Raw genomic sequence first — 20,314 nt, forward strand, 5'->3', positions numbered from 1 at the left:
TACCAACTGGCAAAGCACTACAGCATGTGCTGCATGGACAAAACAAAAAAGTTAAAGAAGTACAGAGAGTTTAGGTAGCTCTGAGGCTTCATCTTTATGCTTTAGGCCAGTACACACCAATATTTTTGGCTACCTCTACTTGTGACGCCCCTTACCAGTTGCATTGAAAACAGTTGTCTACCAGTTCAGTCTACCAATGCTCAGCATTATCCATGAATTTAAAATAACAGAGGAAAAGGTCACAGTCTGAAGAATGAACATCATTTTGCAGCTTTTCTTCTGATTCCCTATACTATGAATGATCTTGTTACCCCTGATTTCATCTTGCAAGCTCTAGTGGGGTTCTAATCCTACAGGCCAAGGTCATTCAACACAAGGATACAGTACAAGCAAGGTGATAACATGTAAGGAGACATGGAGGATCTACACTGTCATTTGACAAATAAGGTAAACTGGTTGAGTGAGGATCAAAGTAAGCACTGTACCCTTATTACATAGAAAGCCTGAAGTATTTCTGTATAATGTTGAATATTCCTGACAAAAGAAACCTATCAAATATCAAGAATTAGAAATAAGGACATCTGACTTCAAAGAACCCCAACTGTCCTAACTTTAACTGATTCATGAGAGTACATGTAGGATCCCATCACTCTACACTGAGTGAAAAAATACGTTTTCAGCGCGTACAATCATATGGACAGTCTTCTTCGAAACAAGATGTCTGCTATCTACACTATATATAGCTACGTAATTCTGTGTAAGGACATATCTCACCTCAAACATTTTCTGAGAGCTGGATTTGGGAATCCTTCACATAATGTTGACACAGTGAGGCAATAGTCAGAAATCTGACACATACAGTTGAAATTGTAAGCTGGAAGCAAAGCTGGGTGTCTGTCAGTGACCAATCAATTTCAAATAATAAAACTCTGAAAATTTTCCTGACAGAAAGACCTTGGAGTTCATAGGAAACCTGTGTGAGGATCCATCAAACGCAGGCTTCCTTCCTGAGGGGAAGAGGTTTGGAGTGCTGTGCTTGGCTGCTCTCTCCTCCCCTGGCCTGCAAATGCTCTGACTGGTGGCTTTGTCAGCAGAAACCACTGGCTTCACAGACCTCTTCCGCTCTGCAATGACAGAGTTAGTACCACTCTGAGTGCCGGACCTCTGGCTAATCTGTCATTACTACATCTTTTCCATATGAAGTGTAATGTGAAAACAACATTAGGCGGCCCTGCATATGGGGAGATGATACTGGTGAAAGTGAAACCTGTGATTATAGTGGTTATGCTTAAACAATCTCTAATTAGTGTCATTTCTAAAAAACAGAATTACAGTATATTAAACTATGAATCATTCTGGATATGTCCTGGAAGGACACCAAAGACCCCTGGTTGTCTCCAGACTCCAGTTGAAGAAATCTGTATTTAAGCAGCACCTTTAGTTTTATTCATGGTCGCACACTCCAATACAGCTGTGCTGCAAAGTGGTGAAAATGGCAAAGGGCATTTTATAGTATTATAGGAATAGTACAGTGTTTAGGGATGTACACTAAGTACCTTTCTTTCTAAAAGGGGTTAGACTAGATTGGAATAAAGACTGGAAGTTCAAAAATACACCAACCATCACCTCTGCAGGTTTACATTTCTGTGTGCGCACACTTAGTAGTAGTAGTATCGCAACAAGTACATGTTCAGATATGTGAGAAGAGCAAATGTGACATTTATCATCACACACCTGAGACTGTCCCTGTAATGTTTAGCTGCATGCATCATTTCAGCTGGTTCTGGATATGCACTTCACCTCTTAAGGTTGTAACAGTTGAATCCAGCAGGTTTGTGGAGCTGAGGTCGTGACCTAATGAAGGCTGCTGTTACAAAATGTTCAACAGCGCTGCACCCCTCCCAGCAGCCCCCTGACCTCAGCTGACCACAGAAACACTTCCTGGGGTGTGGATGTGTCTGTTACAGGGTGCAGCTGACCAAACTCTCTGCTCTATCTACACTGAGCTGGACTCCACGGTTTCTGAGGAAAAGATGAAATGACCCAGCTGTGGCTGGCCTCAACTTTACAGGGCTACTTTACACACTGTCAGGGAGTTGGAGGTTACAACATGAAAGGGTCATTATAGTCTTGGCCAGGAGCTGAGCAGGACACCTGCAGTGGGTAAACATCTAACCTTGAAGACAGGAAGAAACAATCTGAACTAAAACTGTTTCATTTGGAGTCAGTTCATGAGGATTTAGGCAACTTTAATACTCCACCTCAGCTCTTCTTACTAATTCTAGGTCATGAAAGGGTTGTTACCATTTCCAGTTTTATTTTCCAAACCTCAGTTCTCTTTCATGACCTGAACAGGTGGCAGCCATATTATTCAACTCAGTCCATGAGCTGAACAACAGGCTAACAGATTCAAAGTGTGGGAATACATAAATGAAAACATTTGCTGTGAAATAATTATGCTGTGATCCCGAGCCGTTAGGAATTCAGCTGTGACTGCTTTTGCAGATGTACTGGCATGAAGAAATCCACATGTGCACATGTGTCTCCTGAGCGCTGGTGGTGGGTTCTGGCACAGGCAATCATTATTTCTTTGTCCTCACACACTCACGCTGATATTATTGCACCTTTTAAACAACACAACATGTAGTTTTAATAAACACAACATTATATTGGGGGTGGGGTGGGATGGAGGGCTGTGCAAAAACCCCCAAACTCAGATTTATTACCGGATATAACTGTTTACTACCTCAGAATCACTTTTACCATTTCAGAATGGAAACAGGGACTAAATATCGGTCTGCAGGGTTGAAATACTGGGACTGACTTGAGGGAAAACTATTTGACCTACTTTTGAGTATTTCAAACTTCTCTAAGACATGCACAGAGGAAGAGAAGGACAAAAGAAAGTGAGTTTATTTGGAGGGAAAAACAATAACAGGAAGAGAAGAAATGATCATATAAAATACATAAAATCAGAAATTCAGAACAAGGTCAAATAACTAAGTTTGAACCAATTAATTCAATCAATCAATTAAATTGTAAGAGAAGTTAAAAAAAGGTTTCCAATCTCTGTTTATGCTGACTGAGCATGGTCATTTATTCCACAGTGGTGGATACAGGATGAAACTGCTCCGCCACCAAAGGATCATTAATCTCTGAAATCAAGAGACTGTCAGATGTTGAGAATATAAGCCTCCCTCGCAACATTCACAACATTTTGACTAAAATGTGTCTCCAAGAAACAGCTGATTCCAGAACTCCCTCTGTCCACTGCACCTAAGATGCTTAAAGCAGCAAAGTGTACAGTTAGGTGTAGGAAAAGAGTCAGATTTCTAACTCTGGATGCAGAATCAGAACACTGACATTGAGGCTGAGGGTAGTGTTTGGCACATTATTTGGCTCTGTTTGATGGTCTGCAGTGGCTTCATTTGGTGGAGGAAGTTCTCACACAGCTGAGACTCAACTGTAGATTTAGAATGTCAGGCAGGATCTCCACATGAATCTGGATCTCATCAGGATAAATGTGGAAATTTACATTCATTGCACAGAAGATGTTACCCACTGGGAACATGTAAAATGAAAGAAGCATTGATGGGACAAGGTTATAAAACAGAACCTTGGGGTACCCCATAGGAGATGATCAGATCATGAAGACATTTCAAGTTCTTCAGAAATGATGAAGCCTCTTGAATCAGATGTGAAAAGTTCCCAAGATCTACAACCAAGTCCAGGTGCCCTACGTTCAACTCTACCCAGATGCTTGAGAATCTTCACAGATAATCAGTGCTTTACCAGTGATACCAGCATTACACCAAGACACTGCAACAGCGTTCACATCAAGCAGAGGTGGAAGTGAGAGGCTGAGGGCCGAGGTGAGCATCAGGTGTTTGGCTGCCTTTGTGGGCAGGTTCAGCATGATGGGATAGTCTCAAACCTGATGGGACAGGCTCCTCCTGAAGATCATTTCAACTGATGCATGTATGCATCATGTACAGTACCAGTAAAAAGTTTGGACACACCTTCTCATTCAGTGTTTTTTCTTTATTTTTATTACTTTCTACATTGTAGATTCATACTGAAGACATCAAAACTATGAAGGAACGCATATGGAATTATGTAGCTAACATATATTCAACCAGAATATGTTTTATATTTTAGATTCTTCGAAGTAGCCACCTTTTGCTTTGATGACAGCTTTGCACACTCTTGGCATTCTCTCAATTAGTTTCATGAGGTAGTCACCTTGAATGGTTTTCAATTAACAGGTGTTCCTTGACAAGAGTTACTTTGTTGAATTTCTTGCCTTCTTAATGTGTTTGAGACCATCAGTTGTGTTGAGGTTGAAGTAGGGTTGGTACACAGTTAACAGCCCTATTAGAATACTGTTATATCCATATTATGGCAAGAACCACTCAGCTAAGTAAAGAGAAATGACAGTCCATCATTACTTGAAGACAGTTCATCAGAATTACCAGCCTCAGAAACTGCAAATTAACAGCACCTCAGATTAGAGCCCACATAAATGCTTCACAGAGTTCAAGTAGCAGACACATCTAAACATCAACTGTTCAGAGGAGACTGCATGAATCAGGCCTTCATGGTCCAATTGCTGCAAAGAAATCACTACTGAGGAAGAACAACAAGAAAAAGAGAATTGTTTCAGCCAAGAAACACAAGGAATGGACATTAGACCAGTGGAAATCTGTACTTTGGTCTGATGAGTCCAAATTTGAGATTTTTGGTTCCACCCGCTGTGTCTTTATGAGATGCAGGAAAGGTGAGCAGATGGTTTTTACATGTGTGGTTCCCACCGTGAAGCATGGAGGAGGACGTGTGATGGTGTGGGGGTGCTTTGCTGGTGAAACTGTTGGTGGTTCAAAATTTTAAGGCACGGCTGCAATAGCATTCTGTAGCGACATGCCATCCCATCTGGCTTGCGCTTAGTTGGACCATCATTTGTTTTTCAACAGGACAATGACCCTAAACACACCTCTAGGCTATGTGAGGGCTATTTGACCAAAAAGGAGAGTGATGGAGTGCTGCGTCAGATGACCTGGCCTCCACAATCACCTGACCTAAACCAAACTGAGATGGTTTGGGATGAGTTGGACCGCAGAGTGAAGGCAAAACAGCCAACAAGTGCTCAGCACCTCTGGGAACTCCTTCAAGACTATTGGAAAACCATTCAAGGTGACTACCTCATGAAACTGAGAGAATGCCAAGAGTGTGCAAAGCTGTCATCAAAGCAAAAGGTGGCTACTTCGAAGAATCTAAAATATAAAACATATTCTGGTTGGTTTAACTCTTTTTTGTTAACTACATAATTTCATATGTGTTCCTTCATAGTTTTGATGTCTTCAGTATGAATCTACAATGTAGAAAATAATAAAAATAAAGAAAAACCATTGAATGAGAAGGTGTGTCCAAAATTTTGAATGGTACTGTATATAAGACAGATGTACAGACCAAACTGCTCTCTGCTCTCATCTGGTTTTCGCTAGGTGGGCCATAAAGGGCAATGATCAATCGGACACAATAAAAGTGAGGGGGGACAAAAGTAGCATTTCAAAGGCCCTTGGGCTGCGTTGAGAAAATAAGAGGGGATTTAGCACATAAAACACTGAATGATATGATACATGCTAAATGTTTTCACAGTTCATCCTAAGGTCACTCATGGAAAAGGAAACTGGACAAATTGACAGAGTGATGGTGACAAAACAGAGGAAGAGGAACAAAAGAATGATAAAGAGTGCAGAGGACAGGAGCAGACGGCTGCAGACACACACCAGCCAGGAAGAAATTAAGGAAACAGCACGAGGCGGGGGGACGGGGGGGCAACAGAATAAAAGAAAAGTCTGAGAATAAGATTGAGACTGAGAGCAAGAGAGGAAAAGAAACGGATCTACAGAGAGGGAATGTGAGATCTCGCCTGTCTGGTTCCCTGTAGACGCCTCCACCCAAACGCTCACCTGCCAATAGCAAATTGAAAACAAAAAACAACTCTGCACATAATCCTGGGAACTAAAAATACCCATCCACCACAGCCCGTCACTCTCCACAGGCCCAGGCTCCCAGAGACGGATAAACACACATATACACGACGCAAACATGTGAAGTAAAACAGTCACACACAAGCACACATACACAGTGACATGAAGTGATGCAGACCATAAATAGTATGTGCACACATGCTATTTATATCAAAACAAAGAAGCCAAATGAAAGTCATCCACAAGTGCCACCAATTCACTATGTCTGTTTTAAAACAGTTCAATGCTGTCTGTCAGCTGCAGTCTTTGATAACAGATCCTAAGATGACTGTAGACCTCCTGTGAAATCTGTTTACACATGAAAATACATGTGAATTCAATTAATACAATCCATTCTGCAGTGGCTTTAAGAAGAATTTTAAAGAGAAAGACGAATGCTAAAGACAAAGCCTAAATGTTTAATGTTTTGTAGATCCATGGTGCTACATGTCTAACGGCCACCTTGACCTCCACACACTTATTCTCCAATTTACCACTTAAAAGACAGACTACTTAATGCACCAGCACTGAATGTTGGCAATGAACGTACATCATAAGGTCTAAAGCTGCTTCCTACACTAATTTGTAAGTGTGCTAATGTGTGCTCTTCAAAACCCTTTATACTGCTTTGTAATATGACCCACTGTATGGTAACAACACAATGTGAAAAGTGAGGGTTTACTGCTCATCTGGGCTGACGTTAAACTTGGCCTTCTACTGCTCGATTAAGGCCGTCAAGGAAATTCGAAATCATGGCAAAGATACATTCACACTCTACACAGTGGAGTGTACACATGCAGAGTGGCAGCTGGACAGACAAACGTTGCCTCATCACTCAGTGAATGACACACACACAGTCATGAGCACAGCTCCAGCAGGCTCTGCTCGAAGCAGTCTGTTGCATAACCTGAGACTGAGCACGGCACAGCCACAAACGCTGTCCAAACACCCATCCAGCATGTGAGCCGCACCACGGCCCAGCCTCAGACCCTCAGCCTGTGCACCAAACATCCTGCCTCCCTTTCTCCTGCATTCCTGTTAAGACTATCATCTTACATGGGACTTGTGCCGTTGCTGTAAACAATACAGAAAGTGCTGGAGGAGAACTTATTATTCTTTTAACTCTCTCAATCGCTCTCTTTCTCTCCTTTCTGTTACGCAATGCTGCTTGGCCACAGCGGCTGAGCAGTTCAAATGGCAGCAGCGTCCAGGTCTTGCGTAAGTGAACAGAAAGCGGGCTCTCAACAACAACCCTGTGGTGAGGTCCGTCACTCAGGCAAATACCCTGAGGTCTTAAAGTTTTCAGCTCTCCCTGCAGCTGCTTTCTCTCTCTGATCACTCCATCACAGGAAAAGAGGATTTCAGCTGAATGTGGAGAATCCTGATTAAGAATCAGAGACAAAAACAACAGGCCTTGACTGCAGTCATCACAGCTGAATGCTGGCACTCCACAGAAATGAAAAATGATGGTCAGTTACCAAGCAGTCTGTTTGCAGCAACGCAACAATAACATTATGACTGTAAGTTCTATTACAGCTCTAAAAGCTACAGGATCCCTCACAGTGACATCGACAGAAGCTGAGGACAGAGGTTGAGCTCCTGGAGAGCAGAGCACACTCAGTCCCAGTCTGCTGGGATGTGACAGAATTGGTACAAAATGTGAAAAAAGAGGTGGTGTTAATATGATCTGAACACCTCAGTAAGGCCTCAGTCTGCTTAACACATGTAACAGCAATGTGATGTGTCTTGACCCCAGAGTGATTTCAAACTAAATGTCTAAATGGAATGCCTTCACGCCCGAAACCACCTGTCAATCATGGCTTAATGCAGTGAGTGGTCAGCTGTGGAGACTAGGTGGGGTCTGAACTTTTCATTCTTCACACAAATCACTTTTCACATGAACAACCAAGCATAAAGACATATATATTGGAGTACATACTGTCTGACATGTGCACTGTTACCTCTGTTTGTGTGACTCAGCTCTGACAAAAAACAATGGCAAAAACCAAAGTAGTGTTTTTCCTCTGTAGTTGTGTGCCCTTTAATCTGATGATGTTTAAATATGTAGTGATGATACCTGTGGTTAGAGGTTTTGAGCCTGCCATGCAGGTTTTCTTATGACAATGATACAAGCATAGACAGAGGAAAGAGCACAAAAGTGAGAGAAGTTTTGAAGTCATGTGAGCTTCAGATGGGCTGCCATGTGCCCTTTACTGAGGAGTAGCTTCTGAACTTAAGGTTGTGATTGATGGAGTGGTAAAGATTGTCCTAGTTTGAGGATGCAGTCTTTGGTCAGCTTGGTCCATTTCTCAGTGATGGAGCCCAGTGTGCTCTGGGAGATTTAAAAATAAGCTCCTCAGCATTTTACAAACTTCCCTGCACCTGTGCCTCAACACAGTGTTACCTGAGATTCTCTGGATCTCTGGGGGGGTCTTTAAATAGACATCTGTGGGCCTGTCTAAATCCTCAACAGCCTTTTGAATGACATGATATGTCTAAGCTCAAGTAAGAAGTTTGACTGCTATATCAAACCCTCTGAGTACATCACAATTTCAAGTTTCCAAAATTGTAGATTCAGTTGGAAATGACAAGGTATTGTGTATTCTCTGGATGAAGTACACAACACAACAAAAGACAAAGAGAAAAGGGATCAGTAGGAGTGTACAAACATATGGGCCTGTACTGCACAGCCATGGCTACAGCAATGCATTAAGTGTGGCAGGGTTGGGGGTTCAGCTCCGGAGATCATGGCTCATGCTAGAAAGACTGTGTTGTTACTTGTGCTGTGGCCAAACTGCCCATTTGTCCTCGTAAAAACCATCCTGTACGAGTGGCCACAGCTTATCCACAGATCTACAGACTGAAACAAGAACCCAGGAGCATGCACTGATGTCTGTCACAAACATTACTGTCTTTTCTGATACTTTGATTCACATCAGCTTGTGGATGTCTATTTTTTTAACATAGGGACAAAAATGTAAGGGAAGAAATGCTTAAATTGTACACATAAAAGAAAGACAGAAGCACAACACCCTATGAACCCAACACCCCACCCTGGCTCATTCAGACTGAAGAGCATTCACACACAGAATTTAACAAGCCTGCCCTCAGTCCAGCAGGACCTGCAAGTCTGCAAAGTATGACAGAAAAGGGTGCCATTTGTGGGGGGGGGGGGGGGGGGGGGGGGGGGGAACGCATCAGCAAGTCGTTTCTTTGTACATTAAATTTTCTCAAGTTTCAGAAAAAAAAACAGTCCGTCTAAGCCACTGTGAAACAGGACTGCGGTGTCTGGTTAGTACAGGAAGAAAATTAATAATTTCTTTTTCACAATTTTGTTTCTTTTTGTTTTTTTTGTTGTTTTGTTTTTGGGGTTTTTTTTGTTTGCATTTCTTTACTTGTAATTTTTCAAGTGAAAGTGGAGTGTCAAATCCTTTTGCATGGTCAGAATCAATGGTACGATTGCTAAGATCAGCCGGAATCATTCCTTAAGCATCAGTAGAAAATTCTGATTTGTACAGGGAATAACAAAATGATAAAGATTAATTTCCAGAAGATTATAGTTAGTTCTGGCTCATACTTTGCTTTGAACCATCCCCTAGTTATGCTGCTATAGGCTTAGACGTCAGGGGGGGACTCCCCATGATGCACTGAGCTCTTCTCTCCTCCTCTCCCTCTCCATCTGTTCTCATTCATATATCCCATTAAAACATGTCAATAACTCTTCTTTTCTTTCCTGTAGTTTTGTTCTTTCTCTTCTCTTGTTGCTCTCTGCAGGTTCATCTGGCCCCGGAGCTGTAGAGTCTGGATCTGTGGACCACCTACTGCCCCCATTATTGGTCTTATTTAGTCTTTATTATTATTATTATTATTATTATTATTATGGGAACTATTACTAATTCTATTATTGTCTTCACCTTATTATTATACAACCATGGGCTGGGTTCTGTTCGGTCCTCTCCACTGCAAAGTATTGCTCATGGAGGACATGTTGGGTCTCTGTAAGTAATATTATAAAGAGTACAGTCTAAAGCTGCTCTATATGAAAAGTGCCCTGAGATAACTTCTGTTAGTGTTTGGTGCTATAGAAACAAAATTGACTTGACAGTTTTAAACATAGAGTTTCGCAAAGCATAAAAGTCACACATGGGGTACTGATCTGAACATTAGTTTGATTTTATTAGTCTGACTGCATGGTAGTTATACTCTGTTATAGGTACATTAATAGAAATTATGAAAAAACCTCTGTGTCTTGGTTTATCAGTCAGGTCTGGACCTCCTCCGAGCACTGAATTGGGCCTGATCTCTACACCTGTTTGTGTTCATGTGTTTGGCTGTTTTTACAAGCCTCCCTCCACAAACCAACAGCCACCACACGACTGGGTTTATTTAGAGAAGTGCAGGGGAGATTAGCCAGAGGTCTCACTCAGACTAACACCATCCATCACACACAGGCAACAACATGCACACTGGTCTCTACACATCGCACATACAAACACAAGGGTTGGCAAGACAAACTAACAAAGATCTACATGCCCATACCTACACTTTCACTTCAAACCATAAACACACGCATGCATCCTCCATTTTCCCTCATTCCAAATACACACAACTGCAGAAGAGGCTCTATTGCTGGGAGTTTATCATGGCTTTCACAACTTGGTTGGTTGTATCCCAACCAAGTTGTGAAAGACAGCTTGCTGTGACAATACCAGTACCCACATCTCAAGGGCCAAATTGCAGATGAAGCAAAAGCAGGTCCCTTCAGGAAGCAGTGCAGAACAGGCACACCACTGGAGTGCTGAGCAAGAGGCGGTAAGCTGCACGTCGAGGCAGGATCCAGGCAGCTGGAAATCAGGAGTAGATGTGGGCTAGACCACTGACTGGGAACCAGGAGCAGATGTTGGCCAGGCTGCCCACTGGAGATCAGGAAGAAACCTAGTGTCAACCACAATGGCCGACTCAAGAACAGACAGGATGTAAGCTAGGGCCCCCAATGTAGGAACAGACAGGACGTCAGCCAGGAGCCAACTGCTGAGGCTCATGGGGAATCTGACGCTCGCCTCCAAAAGACAGTCAGTAACAGACAGACTGACTCTTCTCTAAGAAAAACATTTTTAGTTACCACAAGGTTCTCCCAGGAAAATGGCAGGCTGAGTAGGAACTTGTCTGCTGGGTCCATGTTTGCTCAGTTCCTACTGTTAAGGCAAAAGCCAAGAACACAACAACCAACAAGGAAGACACAACAAATCATAGCAACTCAAAGAGAAAACAACATGTGGTCAGTGTTCCACAGGTGAGGCTGAGACAGAGATGAACTTCCTCCTAAAATGAATCCTTGAATGAAATAAGGAACATTTACTTTAACCAGTTCAGCTCCATGATTCCACATTTCAATGAACTATATGAAAAATACTCCCAGGAGAAGGAGACAGGACATGAATGTACATGTGTATAAGGATCTTAATGTTGTTTACTTGCTCTTTGTTGTGAAATAAACTGTATTTCAATGCTTTGGGAGCATTGTTTGTGTAACTGTCATGTCAATAAAGCTCCTTTGAATTGAACTGAATTGTAACTTAAATACACAAGGGAGGCAGAGGCAACTGGTGAAAGAAGGGAAAAAAGACAAAGACAGGAAGTACAACAACCAAATACACACCAGGTAAGTGATAACAAAATGAAACAGGGAGCACAGAGTCCATGTGAGGTCAGTCAAGGGGCAGATGGTGAGACCTGAAAGTTACAAGTCCACACTATAACATGCTGTTATGACATTGCTGTTAATGTGCCGTGCCAATGGGACGTTGAGCCACTGGGATGTCAGTGTGCATGTCTTTGTGCTCTGAACTTTTGAACAAAATTATGTGCTGATTAAGACCGTAACAATACAGTGGAGAACACTATACTGCATGATGCTGTGCTTTGTTCCAGAGATCCACTGATCCAATCTGCAGGACCAGCGCTGGGGCAGTATCTTCATCAATGTTTCCACTTCATTTACATTCATTCAGACACAGTGGGCTGGTAGACATGAAACTAATGATGTACAGATTTTAAATGTGGGGAAAAGGGGGGCGGGGGGGTGTTGGGGGTGGGGGGCTGGCATCACATCAGTAATCAGTAGTGACAGAAAATCAGAGCTGAGGTATCAGAATCAGTCCTGGGAGGGAAACGTCAGATCACCGCATCCCTGCTTTAGACTTGGCCTCAAGTTTTGTTCCACGCTCAGGGTGGAGGCAAGAAGGACGTTATGCCATTTACTCTCCATATAAACTGTACTGCTCCTTTCAGTCTTTCTGCTTCCTATTAAAAAGTGACACATCCTTCCTGCAGACTCTTTAAAGGGCTGATTAGAGGCTGATCTGAAACTTGTGGCAAACAACACTTTCTGTCCTGCACCCTCTTGGCAATTTACACACCACAGGAATCTGCCTCTTCATACTGCTAATACCTGAGCAAACAACACAGATGACCAAGTATCTTCATTGTTTCCCTTTGTCTGCTTCAGTGAGCATTCACACTGATATCTTGAACTGTTAGAAAGCTCTGGCGTAATGTTTTTCATGTGACTTTGCCAACACAAATGCTGTTAAAACTCTGGTTCAAAGTGTGTAATGTGGTGAATTGTTACCTGATGGGGAGCTAATTACTGCCTTTGAATTCAGCTTACTAAATAACAGCAGAGAGCAACATGTGGTCCACATTTGCTTTGTAAATAAGCAGTAAATCTTTGGCTCAGCATGTTCACTCCCTGTAACAAACAGCCTTCCTTTAAATGCTTTTTGAAAAGTTCGCCAAGCTTATTAGTGCTTGACAGGAGATTTATAGCAGTGGGCACTGTGTCACTTTCAAATGCACTGTTTCTGGATTTGTGCTCTGTGTCTGTGTGTGTGTGTGTGTGTGTGTGTGTGTGTATACTACTGCTCAGAAGCTTGTTATCTGCTCTGTCATACTGTTCCACTCCTGATCTCTGCACACCACAGCAACATGACTGTACTACTCTGACATCTTCAGCTGAGGTCACAGGCAGCATCAGTGTCTTGTGTGAGAGGTTCGACAGTATCTGCTAGACTTTGAAGGACAAAACTTGCAACCCCAACACACCCTGCACAAAACCAGATCATAAGTAAATGTGGAGCCGTGAAATCTGGAGTTCTGTCCACATGTAACTGATGTACGTTAAATATGGTCAATATTAAACATACAGTATGTGCACAGTGTTTTGTAGTTGTTTGCAGCTTACGTAGACCTCTAAACACAATCAGACATATAAACACAACAGCCCAAACAACACAGAGTCAGAGGACAGGAGCTCATCTGGACAACCAGTGAGTGTGAAGAGCTGACACACGATGCTGAAAAACCGGAAGCCTGACAAGTTAATGTCTGACACCACAACAGGCTGCAGGTGCAATCTCCAGACTGAGATAACCCTGATTACAAAGCACAGGGCAGATGCAACAGGTTGTACACATTCACATCATCAATATGCAGCCAATAGCAGGGAAGCTCAGGGAAATATGAAAAGATAACAACTAGCCTCACAGACTGTATGTGAATTACGTATTTCAATTTAACATTCTCCTTACCCCAGGAGCAGGATTGTTTCATTCACTTCAGCTGAATAACTGAAGGAACAAATTCTCTGTATTTGGCCAAAGAAGATTACTATTATTACAGTGATAAAAATATCAACTACTAGAATGAGACGGGATGTGAACGACCTCACATCCTTACTTTACACTGTACTACATACTGTAATATGGACATCACACTATTTCCTGCAAGGACACTGAGTGTTACTGAATCATTCATGTCCAGAGAAGCAGGACCAGGAGACACTATGAGTCTTCTACAGTTGAGGCACACACACACTGTCTGTTTGCCTGTGTGACAGTGAGATGAGTGCTTAGATTTTGTGGTGAGTAGAGATGTCTGAATGTTTGTGCATAGAACAAATAAACAAAGACAAAATGTCTCAATAACAGTGTGAGGAAAACATGATAGTCCTGCTGGGCCTGATATGATATATATGATATGCTGAAACAGTAGCTTTGCTGTGGCAACATTTGGATACCAAAAATGGAATCATGAATCTTAAATCCTAAACTGAATCTAAATGTTTAACTCAACCAGCAGCTGAACACATTCCTCACCTTCTTTCTACAATGGAAATCAAACATTGCTCAGAAAGTTTGTCTTTGTTGCAGAGGTTTCCACACATGTCCAGTGTCCAGTTCATCCCAAACGACCTCCATGGGGTTTAGATCTGGAGACTGTGCTGGTCTTCATCATGTGAAGTCCACGACACGTGTATCAAATCACTTGAATTCCCCTTTAACTTGTGATTTCAGTGTGACAGACCTAAAAAGAGCAACCATGGCTGCTGTGTCACCAGCAGATCAATGCCAACAGACTGACAAAAATGTAGGTGGGAAGGAATAGGGTCAGGGGAGGGGGAGGTGGTGGTTGTCTGGAGGGGTCTCTTTTCCACATGCCCTGCTGGAATTTTCCATGGGGCGAGTGGCAGGCACGGTACACACACACACACACACACACACACACACACACACACACACACACACACACACACACACAATGCCTTACAGCTAACAGGGTTTAAATAGACAACTGTGAGACCTGGGACAGTGTCTCCAAGCCCTTCCATATACACCACTACATGCCTCACCCCTCTCACCCTGCTGCCCAACATTTTTGTAAGGCTTCCAAGGCTGTTGTGCCACACATTGCTGCCTCCAAGGACTTCCTGGCGCCCAACCAAATAAGGCTGATGCTGTGCATGTGTGTGTGTGTAAGAGAGAGAGAGAGAGAGAGAGAGAGAGAGAAAGATATTCACTTTCACAGCAACTCACACTCACACGTCAAGTGAAAGAGACAGAAATAAATCGAGCCTATCAGCTGAAGGGTTAAATGCTTGATCTCACTCCTGTCAGCATCTGTCTCCAGATGTGAGGACCTGGCCAGTGTCACCAGTTCACATGAATGGGAATCAGTTCTGGCCTCTTTCCTCCCTGCATTTATTATTTATACCCTGTGAATGCTTTCTTGACTGAACTTGGCATCAGGCCCCATCTATTCATATTTAAGGTATTTACACAAGAGGCAGGGCCAAGGATAACATTTAATGCAAAATACACTTCAGGGCATACTAAATGTTGTGCCAATGTATTTTTGCTTCAGTTTATGTGCTCAGATTTCTGATGTGAAGGGAAAACCCTATTGGGGTTAATGGCTGTGCAGTTTCATTTACTATGATTATTTAGCTTCTACAAACGTGCCTTTCTCTTGATGTTTCTTTGATCTGCTAAAGGAGAAATGCATCTCCTCCACATAGGATGTCAAAGGTCGGGGTCAGCTACAGAGCAGCTCCGCTCAAGCTGCTGTATTCAGCACAGAGGGTGTCAACAGAGAAGTGAACCCACACCTTCTGCTACAGCAAAGACTAGTGAAATGAGTAAATTAAACTACTGGCAGAACAACACACTTCATGTTCACAGACACTGGCAGCATGAGTCTGTGGGGGCGTAGTAAAAGTTTGAGGCAGGGCATTGTTGTGTGTACAGCCAAACCCGTGTAACACACTTTAATGATCTTTGAAGGCTGACACTGATGTAAATAGACAAAGGGATTCTCCACCAATTTTACACATAAACTTCCTAAAAATTTCCACCAATCAATCCACCAATCCACCCAGTGCTGAAAATGCATTCTGGGAAAACCAAATATAAACAAGCTGATGAATTAAAATCTACACATAAAACAGGCAGTAATAGGAAAATCCAAGTTTGACGCTGTGAATAAGAACAACAAGGTCATGCTTCTTAGTGATGATCATTCCTCAGTTTAACGCAAGTTGGATCAAGACTCTGAAAGAAAAGAAAGGAAAGAAAATCTTCACCTCTGGAATAAGTTCTACTGGACGGTGAAAGTTTTCTGGACTGTCGTGAAATTTGTGCAAATAGAGAGCTGTGTAAATTGATTTTAGGTGGGTTTGTGTGTTTGTTAAATACTAAATAAATAAATCAAAACAATAACTCATGTGATAACATAAGGAGTCATTCCTAACTGGAGTTAAAGGACAAATTTTGGATCATTGTGTCTGTGTCTCACTCTGCTCAGTACAATAACAACTTGTCTCGTCAGTGTGATGATGCATTAACAGTCAGAAATCTGTGCAGTTTACCTCACTCCCTCCTACTTTTAAAGCAGCAACCTGCAGTTGCTGTCACATTCACTGACAATAGAAAATGACTTCAGGGACACTCTAAACCCAGCTGTGTGAAGCTTACCCACAGAGGAAAGCAGTGACTGCAGGGACAGTTTGTCCAGTGTTCTGTTGACAGCTGGAGTACTGGGTTCTAACTGCAGCCATATGGTGAAGTTTCAGTATGGAACCTGATCAACCGAGGGGAGTGAAGTGGGAATTAATGTGCCTTACGGGGTTTAACGGTGTCCCTGGTGTTCTTGAGAATCCACAGACCTCACTGTCAGCTGCTTAGGGATGATAATTTGTGGGGTGGAGGCAGAGATCTCAGAAATATCCAACTCAAGACTTAAAACTTAATCAAAAACTAATGACATTTTAGTCTCTTGTTTAGTCCTGCATTTTTAGTTTGTTTGTCCTCTCAGCATCTTTAGGCTACAGCAGAGGTGTCCAAACTGTTCCACAAAGGGCCATGTGGCTAAAGGTTTTAGTTCCAACCAATCAAGAGTACACAGTTTGACCAATCAACTGTCTGAAGACTGAGATCAGTTGATTAAATGAGTCAGGTCTGGTGTGCTGCTGCGTGGTTGGAAGAAAAACTTGCAGCCACACGGCCCTTTGTGGAACAGTTTGGACACCTCTGGACTACAGCTCCCATCTTTGTCGTATAGTCACCACAGTTACAGGTGTTATCCTCCTCTATAGCGAGGTGGAAAAGGCTGTTATACAGAATCCATGTCCCTCTGCTCTGCAGTAACACAGCCGACTGACTCTCCTCAGTAAATCCAGTTCTCATTATGAACTGCACTCTCTGTGGTTCCAGCTCACCTAGCATTAGCATTAGCTTTAGTCCTGCAACTCTGAAGAGCAGCGACTCACACAGAAGCTGATCCGCTAAAACACTGTTACGGGGCCATTACTGTAGCAAAACCATTTACAAATATGGGTGGAGAGTTGTGTGACTGTCTCTCAGTCTGTGTGTGTGATAATACAACTGTGTTGATATGTGTAAATGTGTAGACAAACCTGTGAATGTGTACATACTTCATGGTAAATGCACTGCAAAGACAAGTGTTGCAGTATTGAAGTCTCACCTGAAGAGATACTATGAAATCTGTGAAATCTTACCAAACTGCATCAGACTCAGTTGCTTGTCTCACAAGTAAGGGAGCCACCTCAAGGTACAAACAGGACTTTCTTTTGGAAAATCTCTTAACTGATACATTAAAATTTCAGTGTCATCTACATGACTCTTAAAATCTCTAATATTTTCACATAAACCTGGAAATAATCAGAAAGTTTGAGGATTCAGAAACATTTCAAAACACAAGACCATTGACCAGTTGTGTCTCTTCCATTGAAGCATGTGCTCAGACAATACTCAGGTGGATCTGATCTGCTCCTCAGAGGCTTGTTCTGGTATCTCCACCTGCAGCCAGTGTTCACCTGTTCTAAACAAGGCTGTGCCTTAAGGTTCCAGCACATCATTGTGATAATGGAAAAATGGCATCAGAACTGATGGTGACAGATTGTTCTTCTAAGCAAAGAGGGGCTTTCTCAGAGTCACATCAAGGCTGGACTAAAGGTTTCTATGGGGGCAGAGCATGGAGGTCTAAAACACTCTGCAGAACCTGGATCAGCTGTATCCACATCACAATCAGACAGAACAAAGTGACCAAACCATCAGAATATCAATACACCAAGCTGAGTTCACTGAGAGACAGAAAATAAACTTCATCACTGATTCAGAATCTGATAAATAAAGAACAAGACTCCAATGAGCTGAAGTACTGTCAAAAGCAGACAGTGTTGTAGTGGTCTCAGAGGACAAGGAGCAGTTTCTAAATCACTTCTCAGGAGGTGAACCAGGACACTTGGAGTGGACTTTTTTTACTGATGAATCCCAGCCCATGTTTCATGGCTGTAACAGAAGGATGAATGTAAGAGACAGGAGAAAGAATGATACCTCACTGTAAGTGTAACCTGACCAAGGAGAAACATGCTCCACCCTCTGATTGGCATCTTTGTGGAGAAGGATTCATGCTGCTGCAAAATAATGAACCCAAACACACCTCAAAGCTCCGCAACAGAGAAGACCAAGAAGTCCTGATTGTCATGGACTTTCCTCCACAGTCACCTGACCTCAAAAACCTGTCGAACATTTATTTGGGCACTTGAAAACTGAGAAACCCAAGCACTCTCTGACACCACAAGAAGCTTTGTGGATCGTGGTCAGATCATGCTGTGATAGCATGGGTTCGGCACAGACCTGTGGGGTCAGCTACATTTTTTAAAAATAAAAAACTTTTCACTCAAATTGTTCTGCTCATGGCCTTGGGCTCCAAAGAACTACAGTTCGGCTCCAACACCCCAGCTCTATCCAGCGGAGCATGATGGGAAGGATTTCCCAAAACAATCACAAGCACACGTGACCACGCACAAACGCTATTTTGAACTTTTATACTTCACACACAGTACCAGTGGGAAACACAAAGGCCCCGCACATGTCCGCGCACACATGCACACACTGGCACATGTAGGAAAAATCACACTACTTACTCTCGGACGGGTAGAAGGGCTGCATGTCGATCTTGTGCACCTCCTTGGCGTAGTACTCCTCCTCGCTGCGCTGCCGCTCGCACGTCGCCGCCCGTTCGTTCGCTTTCTCCTGCAGCAGGTCCCGGGTGCTGTTGTATATGGCGACAATGTCCCGGGACACCTCCTCGGGCTCGGGAAAGTCCTCCGGTGGACTAGTGAGCTTCAGCTTGCTCAGGATCTGCCCTCGGATAGCCTCGATGCGCTTCTTCTTGAACTGATCCATGTCCAACGTGCTGCATGTGGACAAACTGAGCGCCACTGTAGCTAAATCCAAAGTAAGGAGCAGACTTACGATACACAGGTTCATCTTCTCCTTCAAATCTCAAACAAAAAACACTCGGGAAAATAACGACTGAGGCGATTTAAATATGGCCAGGCAGACGCATTTCTTGGGCAAAAATCAAAGTGGAAAGCATTTACGCACACGAACCAAGTGGCCCCAAACTTTTACTTGAAAATCGTTTGGTTCTAATTCCCCAGTTTCAGTAAAGTATACGTGAAAATCCATTCAACTGTCTCTAGAGAAAAGATCGGTTCCTCGCTGACGGTGAACGCACGGCGAGTGCGCGTAAAGGTGCTGCTGAATGTTGACAGAGCTGGATGCGCGGATGTGAAATATATGCATGAAAAGAAACGAGTTAAAAACAGCGGAGGGGTTCTCGTCAGCGGGACGCACAGCCGTGAGCACACCTCCACTGCATCAGACCTCGGCTCTGCTCTACAACCGGACTTCTCTGGGCTCCGAGGTCTCTGTCTCTTGAACTTCAGCGTCTTGATGTGCGATTCATTGCTTACTGTTCTCCAGACAGATCACAGAGTAAAGTAGTAGTTAAAAAACATCAAAACAAAATTTTAAAGGCAGTCCTGGCGTTCAGTGGGGACTCACGCTGTTTTTGGCTGTGGCAAAAACTCAGAAATCCACTCAAAAGCTGTGATTTCCTTTCACAGCAGCGCGGTAAAAAGGTGCTCGGAGGTTGGCTTCTTTGCGACTGAAGTGCGCTTTACGCGTCTTCCCTCACCCCATCTAGTTGAGGAACGGCTCGTCTTTTACGCGTGCCAAGCGGACAGCAGTGGCGGCCTGCAGGAGATTTATAAGGGACTAAAGTTACCACGTGCTCCCCCCTCCACCCGCTTCAAACCGAGGTTGTGGTCATCACTGTCGGAGCATGGGACCCCTTCATTTGCACGTTACGGGAGGATTTCTTGTAAATAGGAGTGCTCGCTGTGCCCATTGGGACAGCGCTGCAACGGCTAATGGCCCATTGGCCTTTGGTGCGTCGTGACGCGGGGTCCTAAAGCCGGTCAGGTCCTGGCTTCTACAGAAACAGCTTTCTGGTTGTCTACACTTGAGACTGTTGAGAAGTCATCCTCCATTGCACATTACACAAGTTCAGCTTGTTAATTAGTTTTCAAACCCTGCTGTTTATCAGCCATGGGACTGTGTGGATCAAATACAGTGAGT

At 43.2% G+C, this 20,314-nt stretch overlaps 1 protein-coding gene across 1 annotated transcript in view; it reads right to left on the reverse strand.

Moving 5' to 3' along the window:
• tgfb2 (transforming growth factor, beta 2) overlaps window positions 1–20,011 on the reverse strand; it is a 42,042-nt gene extending 22,031 nt beyond the window's left edge. Inside the window, exon 1 of the mRNA XM_041044601.1 lies at window positions 18,814–20,011. Within this exon, the coding sequence (XP_040900535.1) occupies window positions 18,814–19,159 (346 nt within the window). The 5' untranslated portion in view covers window positions 19,160–20,011. The remainder of the gene's footprint in view (window positions 1–18,813) is intronic.
• Between the last annotated feature and the right edge of the window lie 303 nt (window positions 20,012–20,314).

Source organism: Toxotes jaculatrix, chromosome 8 (assembly GCF_017976425.1).
Source record: "Toxotes jaculatrix isolate fToxJac2 chromosome 8, fToxJac2.pri, whole genome shotgun sequence".
Classification (NCBI taxonomy): Eukaryota; Metazoa; Chordata; class Actinopteri; family Toxotidae; genus Toxotes; species Toxotes jaculatrix.